The 13,149-nt window shown below is 38.9% G+C and overlaps 1 protein-coding gene across 1 annotated transcript in view; it reads right to left on the bottom strand.

The window, feature by feature from the left end:
* hk2 (hexokinase 2) overlaps positions 1-11,189 on the bottom strand; it is a 41,588-nt gene extending 30,399 nt beyond the window's left edge. The window contains exons 1-3 of the mRNA XM_022218950.2: positions 10,896-11,189; positions 3,752-3,914; positions 2,736-2,884 (exon numbers count right to left, since the gene is read on the bottom strand). Of these exons, the coding sequence (XP_022074642.1) occupies positions 2,736-2,884; positions 3,752-3,914; positions 10,896-10,958 (375 nt within the window). The 5' untranslated portion in view covers positions 10,959-11,189. The remainder of the gene's footprint in view (positions 1-2,735; positions 2,885-3,751; positions 3,915-10,895) is intronic.
* Positions 11,190-13,149: the final 1,960 nt, after the last annotated feature.

Genomic DNA, 13,149 nt, shown 5'->3' on the forward strand with positions numbered 1-13,149 from the left:
CAACTGTATTCTAGCTTTCCTCCGTTCTTTCTTGAACAACTCATCCATGACATGCAGTTGTGCCAGAACAATTCCTGAAATCTAAGCCTAAAATAATAATATTTCATCAAAATAACTGTAGTCTACTGGTCTTATTAAAAATTTGTCAAAAATATACCATTTGCACCAAATTTTATAGGAAAAAAACTTGCGCTCCACAGAACCAGCATGACAACTTTGTCACATTTTGTCTATTTGAGTTCTTTCTCCTTCTTGTCATGTTGTTTTGCTTCAATACAGGTACAGATATTTATAAATCAGTGAAAAATTAGTCCACTTGGACTGAGAATTACACTGTACTGTCCTTGTGGAATTTATTTTTCCACAGCAACATTCCGCTTAGTTTACAACGACAGGACTGCACAAAAACACACATTCCACAAAAACACTGTTCTATGCACAAGTGTTGTTTTCATTCTGACTAGATCACCTTGGCCTTTTGTTAAGCGTGATAGATATGATAGATCGAATCAGACATTTGCCGATTCGTGCTTGTCTGCATCTCAGTGTTCTGTATCTATCTTGGTAGGGGGAGGGGGTGATGTTTGTGTTCAGAGGGTGTGTTTTGCCCTGTTCTGGTACGACTGTAATTTGAGTAATGTGAGTGTTTTTACTCCACCAAGGAACGCAGCAGAGTTATGTGATGATCGCCGTACGTTTGTCCTTCTGTTAATCTGTTGTTCTGTCTGTGCGCAACATTCCTCAAAAACGGACGAACAGATTTGGACGAAATTTTCAGAGATGGTCAGAAATGACAAAAGGACCACCTCATTAGATTTTGGCAGTTTTGTGGCTTACAGTCTGGATCCACGGGTTTGTTAAAAATTTCTATGCCACTTCGAGATAGTAGCACGGCGTCACTGCAACTATAACAAGTGAACACTACATCAGCTGCCTGCTAACGAACACTTGATTGCCATACTGCTACAGATCAACCACTGTGGACTTATCGGGATTTATCCGTCAGAAATCATGAAGCGACTGAGCAGCCTTGGCAGAGTATTACGCTCTCTGAGTGCTTTTCTTGTTTAATTCTGTGAGGTCGAGGGTGGGACAAGATCGAATATTTTGGTGGTTATGCATAGGAGGTTGGTTTTGTTAGTGTGAGTGAGCATGCTGCTGAAAATTGTGTGACAGAAGCAAACTGTAACTGCATGGGCTTGAAGGATTAAATATGCACAGTTAGGTATAATACATTTTGTAGCTTAGCAGGTCATTTGGTCATAAGAAGACACTTTGTTGAGTTTGTGCACAAGTGGGAGAATGTAGCAGCTTTCCCTCCAGGAGCAAACAGCAATGTGTGTGTGTGAGTAACCTAATACAAGTGACCTGGTTACACAGCAGTAATCCATGCACAGGGGTGTGAGTTGGAAAACGGTATCCTGCAGTGAATGACAATACATTCTTCAACATGTTTCAGTGATCTATAAAATAATGCCTTACTTTACAGCTCAGTAGTGTGCTAAAAGCATTGCAAAACAAAGCCTAATTTATAAGGGCAGTTTGTTGTCTGCCTCTAATAAACAATGATATGGGTTTAATTGTTTACTGCAACATTACTAAAACTTCCAAACCAACCCTGTTTTGTATTTTTCATGAACGTACTTCAATTACTTGAAGTACTTCAAGTACTAATTCTTCTTATTATTATTATTCTTAAGTCGTCTTACAGGAAATACAGAGTGACAATTTGATTTTGATGACCAGTTTACAGTTTTGATTTCACGGCTGAGTGGCGCGATTCCGGTTGTCTTTGGTATGCAGAGGAGTCTGACCTCTCTTCAGCCTAATGTAGATAAAGAATGGGCTCTCCCTCTCTCTTTGAAATGAACAACACAGTTAAAAGCTACTCCTGTTGAAGTACTGCTGTACTTTTTACTGAAGCACTCTCATTTTCCTCACCATTTGCTGAGGCCATGAAAGGAGACACTGGTGGTTGAGGCCAAGAAGAACACACTTTAAGTGTTGTGAATGTGAAGCTGCAGTGGACTCAGCAGGGCCTTGTGTCGATAAAAGTCCTTCTAGAGTCAGTCACATCTGTCTGTTAGACATGTTTAGCTTATTGTACAAGTGGGAATTATTAGTTTTTGAGGCTTGATTTTCACATTCACACCTCATCCTCAGGGTGCCTGTTTGCAAATGCTGTACAACCCACCACTAAGCTAAATAGAAAATTCAATTTTTTATCATATTTTCATGCCTCTGTGCTGATGACAGCTAAGGCCAGGGCAGGATGTCAGTCAACCTGTATGTACAGCTGTTCCCATTTAATGAACACGATATCTAAAGAATATTTCAGGAACGCCCATGCCTTGAGGGAATTTCTTCAATTTAGCTGATATAGGTTCTATATTCTGAGCTGCCAGGATGTGTGAAGCAGGACTGTCAAGGTATGTGTGTTTCACTAAAACGACTATTGTGGTCAAAATAATTCACAATACAATTGCAATCGATATAAAAAAGAATCTATAAAAATGAAAAAAATATTTTAAAAAAATCATATCAAATATATCATATTAAATTAGATTTTAAATTCATATTAAAGTGTGTTTTCTGATTCTTTTGGCAAATTATTATATGAATATATAAAATAAATGGAACAATGACTTCCCACATGAGAGGTGACGGGCGACATGGTCCGTGTTTAGTTGTGTACCACGCTTATGTGGTGTATGGAAAGTGTAACTGCTTCCTACCTCAGACCCGCTGCCTCTCATGAGGTGTTCAGGAATGGCATAAATCTGATTTTCCATCTCCACCTTCCGCTCGCCATCAGCCATAACTTTGACCAGGAGAACTCGGAAGTTGGCTCCGCCAAGGTCGAGGGCCAAAAATTCACCTTGTTCTTTGAACAAAAACATATTTACACACAACATCAAATCGGCAAAAATTGAAAACAACCAGAATTCCTTCCTCATAAAATATTAGAAAAGCATTTTTTTATATTATCATTGCTATTATATTTTTGCTAATGGCGCTGTCACACTCTAGCATATAGAGCCAGTGTATGAGGAACGTATGGACTTTTTGGGCATACGCTGACATACGCTAGGGGTACGCTGGAATATGTTTCTAGTACGCTGGGGTACGCCGACGGCAAAAAAATTTTTGAACATGCAAAAAAATTTTCAGCGTATGAATTTTACGTTCCTCATACGCTGAACACGCTAGAGGTACGCTAGAGGTATGCTGAAGGTACGTTACCCATACATCAAGTACGCTTCTCATACGTTGAAATTGAGTGGGTCAGGAAACCTCGCGTTCTAACGACAGTCTAACGTACTCAACTTATGCCTAACGTGTTCTGAGCGTACAGCCAACTTATCCCATGCATATTACATTCGTATTTCCAGCGTATGGGGGGTATATAAAGTTTCACATTTCCAAATCTGTATCAGTTTGTACCAGCAGTTCAGAGATGGAGGTTGCTGTGCTGCAACATCACCAAGATTTGTTACAGTTGGCAGTTGAGTATGCTAGACACAGAAGAAGAAGGCGTAGAATGAGACGTGCAAAGATCAGAGAGCCTTCAGAAGGGGGGGGGGGGGGCAATATTCGGATACCAAAATTAATGTCGGATAGTGCCGTAGCGAACGAATATTCGGATATTCGGGTCCAGCCCTAGTAAAAACCCCAATTAACCTTTCTCATGGTAAGTATTTTGAGAGGCTCCTTATTCATACGGACTGACAGGAAATGAAAAGGGTTTTACCTGTTCCATCAGGAGTGGATCGCACAAATGTGGGCAGCATCTTGACAGCAGCTGTGGGGTTGGTGTCTCTGCACAATCCTTTGTCCATCTCTCGACGGAATCTCAATGACACGTCCATCAAAGTCTCATCTGACAGCTGGAAACGGTGCAGGAATGTGTCCACCTAAACAGATATAGAAATACATAGTCATTCAATTCAGAAAACCAACTACTTACATTAAAATTAGGCATCTCTGCTTTGAAAACTAGAACCTACAGTCAGATATATAAATATTTGTACATGATGCAATTTTCAGTGTTTGGGCTTTGTACACCACCACAGTGGATTTGAAATGAAACAAGATGTGCTTTAAGTGCAGATTTTCACCTTCAAGTTGATCATATTTACGTTCAAATCAGGTGAATGAGACAGGTAGGTCAGACAGACAGAGTTGCATCTAAAAGTATGTTTTTATATTTTGCCCCTCTCATTAATGCTAATGGGCAGGACAACGTACTAGTAACATTAATACCGTCAAAATTAGGGCTGCTACAATGAACGCATTGACGCGGGATTAATCCATCTTCATGATTAATCTGTCCGTCTTTAGCAGCCGTCATGATGTTACTCGTAGTTTTACTCTGTCAGAAAATACTGTACCATGACCCAGGCTATAATAGCAACTCACTGTGTGTTGTTATGGAGGAACATCAGAGTCAGACTATTTGTGATCATTATATATAGTGGGTACAGAAAGTATTCAGACCCCCCAACAGAAAACACTGATTTCTGTAACATTAAAATGCTTGAATTATACATTAATTAGGACACAGCTTAATTTATGTACATACTGTACATAGAAAGAATGTGAACAGATGGAATTTAAATTGGAGTGAGGGCCAAAGTTCTGCTCATTACTGCTCTTCATCTCTTCTGGCAGTTGTGACTTTGCTGTAAATATATATATTGATCTCAAGTTTGCTAACTAAAGACATAAATAAGACTTTATGATACGCATTATCCTATTAAATACAGACTATATATACAGTGGGTACGGAAAGTATTCAGACCCCTTGAAATTTTTCACTCTGTGTCATTGCAGCCATTTGCCGAAATCAAAAAAGTTCATTTTATTTCTCATTAATGTACACTCAGCACCCCATCTTGACAAAAAATAAAAAAACAGAAATGTAGAAATTTTTGCAAATTTATTAAAAAAGAAAAACTGAAATATCACATGCTCATAAGTATTCAGACCCTGTGCGCAGTATTGAGCAGAAGCACCCTTTTCAGCTAGTACAGCCATGAGTCTTCTTGGGAATGACGCAACAAGTTTTTCACACCTGGATGTGGGGATCCTCTGCCATTCTTCCTTGCAGATCCTCTCCAGTTCTGTCAGGTTGGATGGTGAACATTGGTGGACAGCCATTTTGAGGTCTCTCCAGAGATGCTCAATTGGGTTTAGGTCAGGGCTCTGGCTGGGCCAGTCAAGAACGGTCACAGAGTTGTTCTGAAGCAACTCCTTTGTTATTTTAGCTGTGTGCTTAGGGTCATTGTCCTGTTGAAAGGTGAACCTTCGGCCCAGTCTGAGGTCCTGAGCACTCCGGAAGAGGTTTTCCTCCAGGATATCTCTGTACTTGGCCACATTCATCCTTCCTTCAATTGCAACCAGTCGTCCTGTCCCTGCAGCTGAAAAACACCCCCACAACATGATGCTCCCACCATGTTTCACTGTAGGGATTGTACTGGGCAGGTGATGAGCAGTGCCTGGTTTTCTCCACACATACCGCTTAGAATTAACACCAAAAAGTTCAATCTTGGTCTCATCAGACCAGAGAATCTTATTTCTCATAGTCTGGGAGTCCTTCATGTGTTTTTTGGCAAACTCTATGCGGGCTTTCATGCATCTTGCACTGAGGAGAGGCTTCCGTCGGGCCACTCTGCCATAAAGCCCCGACTGGTGGAGGGCTGCAGTGATAGTTGACTTTGTGGAACTTTCTCCTATCTCCCGACTGCATGTCTGGAGCTCAGCCACAGTGATCTTTGGGTTCTTCTTTACCTCTCTCACCAAGGCTCTTCTCCCACGATTGCTCAGTTTGGCTGGATGGCCAGGTCTAGGAAGAGTTGTGGTCGTCCCAAACTTCTTCCATTTGAGGATTATGGAGGCCACTGTGCTCTTAAGAACCTTGACTGCTGCAGAAATTCTTCCGTAACCTTGGCCAGATCTGGGGCAGCTGTGGATCAGGTGGTAGAGCGGGTCGTCCAATGATCGAAGGGTCGGCGGTTCGATTCTCGCTCTCGCCTAGTCATGTGCTGCATGCCGAAATTTCCTTGGGCAAGATTCTGAACCCCGAATTGCCTACCAGTGACTGTTCCACTGGTGTATGAATGTATACTGACTGATGTTGCAGGTTGATTAGCAACCTGCACATTAATGTCTGGGTGAATGGGAGCAATTGTTGTAAAAGCTCTTTGAGTACTCTGATGAGTAGAAAAGCGCTATATAAGAGCAAGTCCATTTACCAGTCCATCTGTGCCTTGCCACAATTCTGTCTCTGAGCTCCTTGGGCAGTTCCTTCGACCTCATGATTCTCATTTGCTCTAACATGCACTGTGAGCTGTAAGGTCTTATATAGACAGGTGTGCGCCTTTCCTAATCAAGTCCAATCAGTTTAATTAAACACAGCTGGACTCCAATAAAGAAGCAGAACCATCTCAAGGAAGATCAGAAGAAATGGACAGCATGCGAGTTAAATATGAATGTCGCTGCAAAGGGTCTGAATACTTCTGACCTTGTGATATTTCAGTTTTTCTTTTTTAATAAATTTGCAAAAAATTCTACATTTCTGTTTTTTCTGTCAAGATGGGGTGCTGAGTGTACATTAATGAGAAATAAAATGAACTTTTTTGATTTTGGCAAATGGCTGCAATGACACAGAGAGTGAAACATTTTAAGGGGTCTGAATACTTTCCGTACCCACTGTAAATATACGTCCGGTCCAGCATCACTAATTTACAGAGACATGCAAAATAGCATGCTGCTGGAAAAAAGGGGAAACACAAATGTAACTGAATTCCATTCAACATTGTTTGCTTTTGTACGTATACGTGTTATGTATAAAAACAAAAGCAGCCACTGCTCGGGACAAGAGCAGGCTGCAGCGCATCATCAGCTCTGCTGAGAAGGTGATCGGATGTAACCTGCCATCTCTCCAGGATCTGTACACCTCTAGGACTTTAAGGCGTGCAACCAAGACCTTGGCCGACCCCTCTCACCCTGGACACAATCTTTTTGAACCCCTCCCTCAGGCAGGAGGCTGCGGTCACTCAGGACTAAAACCTCTCGCCACAAGAACAGCTTCTTCCCCTCTGCTGCAAGGCTGATAAACACTGCCCGTGCCACTACAAATCAGCTCTGTTGACTATATTAATTACTACTGTGTAGTAACTGTACATACCTTGTCTATTTTATCCATATTTCTTACATCTCTTTACTTACTATTTTATCTGTACTTGCACCAAGAGCACCAGAGAAAATGCCTTGTAAGTGTAAAAATCTACTTGGTAATAAAACCGATTCCGATTCTGAAAAGATGTTGTCCCTCTAAGTTTTTAATTCTCTGACTTTTTAAATTTATTTCTAACTTTAACCCTCAATCTTATTCTTTAATTTTTAAACTGCCTAGGTCCTTTATTTGTTATGCTTGCTAATCGAGCTAATTATTCATTTAACTTCTCATTTTTACTATTCATTTTAATTGACTGGTCTAACTTGTCTCCTATATCTTGTTTGTTGTCTGTGTTGCATGTTTTAACTGTCAAAGCACTTTGTGAACACTGTTCTTAAGAGTGCTATATAAATTAAGTTAGTATTTTTTCATTATTATTATTATTATTATTATAAGTTTTTTATTAAAAATTACCGAATTACAGACTTCTAAACCTACCAACAATAGTGAGATCAGACAGCATTACAAAACCAGAAATTCAAAGCACAGGCAAACTGTAGAGTTGGTATGAGCACCAAGTAAATGCCAGTATTCTGTAAACATGACAGTACTTTTTTCATGTACTACTGTACACACCCTAGGTGCTGGAGATTTGAGGACATGAAGAAAGTATAATAATTCTTGTCAGCTGGACACAGCTCATAGTGTTAGTGGGCTATCATGTGTAACACAATATATGTGCAGTAAGTTTTTTAGTTTACATTGAAATGCATGGATTTATTGATCAACTATCAGATTTTAATGGTAATGGTATGGACTACAAAATTTCTGGGATTGTGACTTCTCCAGTATACTGTCCACAACAGTTCTTTACTGGCCCTGTACCAATTTGTTGCGTAAAATGTGTATATAGTCATTTCAGACAATATTTAGCCACCTTCACCTTTTGCACACTTTTTAGTATAGCGCCAAACTGCAGACTTGAACCCCTAAATCCTGGTTTACAAAGCCCAAGTCTAAGAAGCCTCAGTATTTCCATGGTTACCAAAGGGACTAAAGGGTGTATACTGTTCTGTAAAATGAGAAAATTTGGTTCCTATTTTCAAATAATTTAGCAGAAAATTTTAAAAGCATGTTTACATGGTACACATGAAGGAGCTGCTTTGTATAACAGAATGTGTATTTCTGAAACAATTGTCAATGCTCACCTCAAGGCTATTTTTCAGAGTGCAAGGAATCAGCCACACATGAACAGCAGTCAAGGCTACATGGTTGAATGGTAACATCACAAAATTACATGTCCTTCATTCATTGTTAGAAAACAAAAAGCAAGGAACACTGAGTAACAACAGGACAAAACAGCAGGACAAAGCAGTAAATAAGTTCCATTCAACCGTGTCTCAAAAAAATGCAGCAGGTTAGATCCAACAATTTCTGTACCGCCACACAGGACAAATGATTCGATTGAGCAAATCGCCTCAGACTTCCATCAGAAAGTATAAGATGTTACACAGTAAATAAACAAAGGGCAAGGCCAAATATATTCAGTCCAATATAAGAGAATTAAACTGTGTCTAAAGGCCCTTTTTATAGTATAAATATCACTTGTCATCACAGAAAAAAGCTCAAGTGGTACACATAAAATAGTTCTCTATTTTTAAAAAAATTAAGCAAAATAAAACACTCTATTGGCTTGCAATTCAAATGACATGATGCAAGCATCCCAGTATGTGTAAATGGAGATATTACAACTTGCAAAGAAAGGCTCTTTCAAGTTAAGACAAAACACAGATGACAACCGGCTACAATAGACCCTATGAGACTCTAGACTATAGTAAACAGCAACATGATTGTTATTGACCTGCTGCAGTTAATGGAAGTGTTTTAGGATGGTTTGCTAGCTCTGGCTTTCTCGTAGCCAATCTCAAGACCAAATTTATGTGAGGGCTAAACCTGTAAAAAAAAAAAAAAAAAAGACTCTGTGCGCTGATCTGACCATTGGTTCATTTTGTAATTACTGACAAAATATTACCTCTGCCTGCATGATGTGATGATATATTTCAACTAAACAGTGAGTGGACTGTTCAGGCAGCTCACTTGTTTGCTAAAAGTTAAAGGGCCAACATGAAGACTCATTGTCCGGCACCACTTACACAAACGTTCTATGCATTTACACGGAAAACAACCAAATAAAACTAAAAAAAAAAAATTTTTTAAAATACTGACATGCCTAACAGGAAAATTGCATAAATAATTAGGCTCTATTTCCACTAGATACTTTTTACCTTTAGAATTTTTTTGCAATATCTATTTTATTTATGTTTATCATGTGTGTCTAGCCATTGTGTTCTGGATAATTAGAAGGGTGGGTTTTCCAGCTCATCCATTAACCAGACACCTCCGAAGCACAGATGTATGTGATAACATTTTTATTTATTTTTAATAACACAGAAATAAAGTCATGTATTAGTTCATCCCCCAAAAAATATCTGTGGTTAACAGTTTCATAGCCAGGAAATGTGTTAACAATGAACCCTAGAATGTGGACAACATAATATCAAGAGATGCACAATGTTGCTGTTACTGTCCCCACTTAAATGTAGAGGAAATCTAGAGTTGCATGTTAAAATGACTGATGCAACATTGGTATTTTTCTATGGAAGTGACTCATCAAAAAAAAGAGAGCGTTTTCACACCAGACATTTTAACATGTCATAACGCTAGCTTTCATTCGCGAGTGTATTTTGTGTAGGTCCATAGAATTCACTGCTGCATCTGTAATGCAAAGCAGGGTCTTGTGTGACTTTGATTTTTGACAAGAGGATTATCTTCTCAGAGATATGGTGGATTTCTGGATGGCATGGCTAAATCAGGACCGTGTGAGACAGTTTCAAGATTAGTAGCACCTCCTTTTACTGCTGCCGGCAAGAGGAACAGTTACAGATCAGTAAGAGATTCAACTCAAGAAGACACTGAAGCTGTACATGTCTTTTATTGTTTGCTAACACTGAAGTTTGTCAGCTCTCCCACCTCTTCCTTGAAAGACACGACTAATACCAACTGATCCCTGTGCAATGGTGTCTGGTACGACAAGCATTGATGCTTCTAGTAGCAAACTTTACGTTGGATAATTTTATAATTTTATAAAAATATCTGTCACCCAACAAGATACTTGACCTGCTTTCAACTTGTTCTCCTCACACCACAAATTAAATTACTGCTTATGTGTTCAAATCCTCACCTGTTACTGGTTTCTTTTGACATCTGGCAGGATCATAATTTTTAAATCTACATTTTTGACCGTATCAATGTAAAATCTACAGTTAGAACCCACATTTCACCAACCTGCAAGCTGTTCTTTTGTATATCAGTAAGATGTGCCCACTCTGAGCCCAAAGCAGCAAAATGGAATTCAGCCCCAGTTACTTTACTTCTCATACATGTGAAAATGTTGGCGTCTTATGTAATGCCATGTAGACTTTATGTTATTTTCCATCTAACGTTTTCGGGCTCTTGTCTGAGTTCACAAATGATGAGTGAGAAGTGTCGCCTGAACCTCACGGTCTTCCTTCATGCTAGCAGTCTGCGACCTGTTTGACCCCACTTTTCACCCACTTTTTACATCCTCGCAGGGGTGTAGCACATTCAAATGTCACGTCGTGATACACCACGTCCCCACAACAACCCCAACCGAGTGTTTCCCAGCAGTACTCACCTTGCGTGCCTGGTCATCATGGAGTTCAGTGCAGTAGTTAGCCACCAGACCCGACGCTAACATTTTTATTTAATGATGTGTGACGACTGTACGTGCTGTCCGTCCTCGGGCTATACTGACTTACAGAAAGTTTATCTACAAAAACAGCTAGTTTGAAAATACAAACAAAAAATACTACTTTCGCTCGGAGATAAGTTTCTTGACTGAAACTCGTGAACTACAACTTGGTAAAGACGGATCCGTCCTGTAAGAACTTCAGCTTCCTGGTGTTGGTAGGTCGTTGTCGTCATTCTGTATTGACTGCGCTGATTGGCTGCTAAGAAGGCGTCTCTTTTGTCCCCCCTCACTGATGTCCACGGAAATAATCCAACAAGAGTGTGGCCCAAATAATTACAACCTTGAAACCAATTCCACTTTCACTCACATTCACAATTCCACTGTATGTTGTTTGGTGTATTTGTTTGGCAGCTGTTTTTAGTAACTTTGCAGATTCATCTGTTTTTCATACAAATAACAGCACTGTGCAAAAGATAGTTTTAGACACTTGAAATGCTTACAGTTGTATCCAGTACAAGACTGCTATCAAAAATCTGATTGTCATAGGTTTGTGTCAGTCTGGGATTGCATGAAGAGCCAAATAAAACAGGCTAAATCCACAGAACAATGGCAAGTTCTCAGAGACAGGAGGAACAACCTCGATCCCCTTCCTGTACAAGTGTGTCTAGGGGAATTGGTGCTGTTTTAAAGCCAAATATTTATGTCACTTCATTTTGTCTATTTGTCTAAATTATTGTTGTTTACTTCACTTTCTATGAAGGTAATACTGTTCTTGGTATTGTTTTTGAAAGCATCCTTGCATTACTTTTAGAAACTGCTTGTCTTAGAATCTGAAGAACCAGTCTCGCAGCATTACAGGCAGGACATTGCCCTTGATAAACGAGATTTACTTCCTCAAACATGCACAATGCACCTGGGACAGCTTGAGACCACACTGTTCACTAGTTCCTGGTAACACAGTATCCATATAGGCTATCTGTGATTGTCAAACTCATATGTACAAACTCTGAAAGCACAGCAGACCACCCATTGTGGTGACATACAGTAATTCAGGTGTCAGATGAATTGCTATTTATAGATTGAGCTTTAAAGTTATGCTTAGCCACAGGAGGTGGCAGTAGCTCACAAAAAAATAAAAACAGGTATATGCCCAGAGGATGACTGAACTGCATAGGTCAGATGGAAAGATTAACTGCCTGTAGGAGTTGTGAAGTACAACATTTCAAGAGTGCCTCTGAAGGGCAAAACTCTGGTTCTGGTTAAAAAGTAATGAGAAGAATAATTTTTAAAAATTTGAAGTAATTTTAACAGGAACAATCTATCTCCATATAAATTGATCTCACACGAGCCCAGTTCTACACTTAAAGTTCTTAAATTACACTTGATTTTGAATATTGGCTTGAAAACCTTTTACACACTAAGATTTGTACACCGATTTGATGTCAGACGCAATTCAATGTTACATTTGTAATGGTAAAAATATCAAGGTTTGCATTACCAAGACTAAAACAAATTAAACTCTCTGCTTTGTTATTTTTTAAAAAATGCACGAGGCAAGAACACCTGAATTTAGTATGATTTCAGTTAAAGTTTTGTTGCAGATATGTGCCAAATTAGATAAGGCTTAGTCAGAGATGGATGTGATCTTTCAGCTCATTATGCTGAATGGCTTCTAAGTTTGTCTTCCATTCATGCACAGAAGCATTTTTTCCAACATAAAACTTGAAATGTTACACGTACTAATAAAACTGATACTACTACTAAAATAATGGCATATATTTGTTGTTTTAACTATGACATACCCAATAAACTACCTTCCTGTACTATATTCAATATCCTATTAGAATAATTTCACTTTATATTTTCTATTACATGTTGTATTCTACCATATATATATATATATATATATATATATATATATATATATATATATATATATATATATATATATATATACATATATATATATATCATTCTATTCTATTCTCTACTGTATAACAATTATTAATATATGATGATGCACTGTACAGTCATGCATGTAAGATAGATTTTCTAGCCAAAGCTGTACAGTAAGGTGCAGGATTGCATATGGATATTGCACACAACTCCCTGTAGATTTAATACAAGTAGCAGTAGTTATAAGATTTTTTTTCTTACTGAATCTGCTCTACTATTTGAGCAGCACATCAGGAAGGAG

This window comes from Acanthochromis polyacanthus, chromosome 7 (genome assembly GCF_021347895.1).
Source record: "Acanthochromis polyacanthus isolate Apoly-LR-REF ecotype Palm Island chromosome 7, KAUST_Apoly_ChrSc, whole genome shotgun sequence".
Classification (NCBI taxonomy): Eukaryota; Metazoa; Chordata; class Actinopteri; family Pomacentridae; genus Acanthochromis; species Acanthochromis polyacanthus.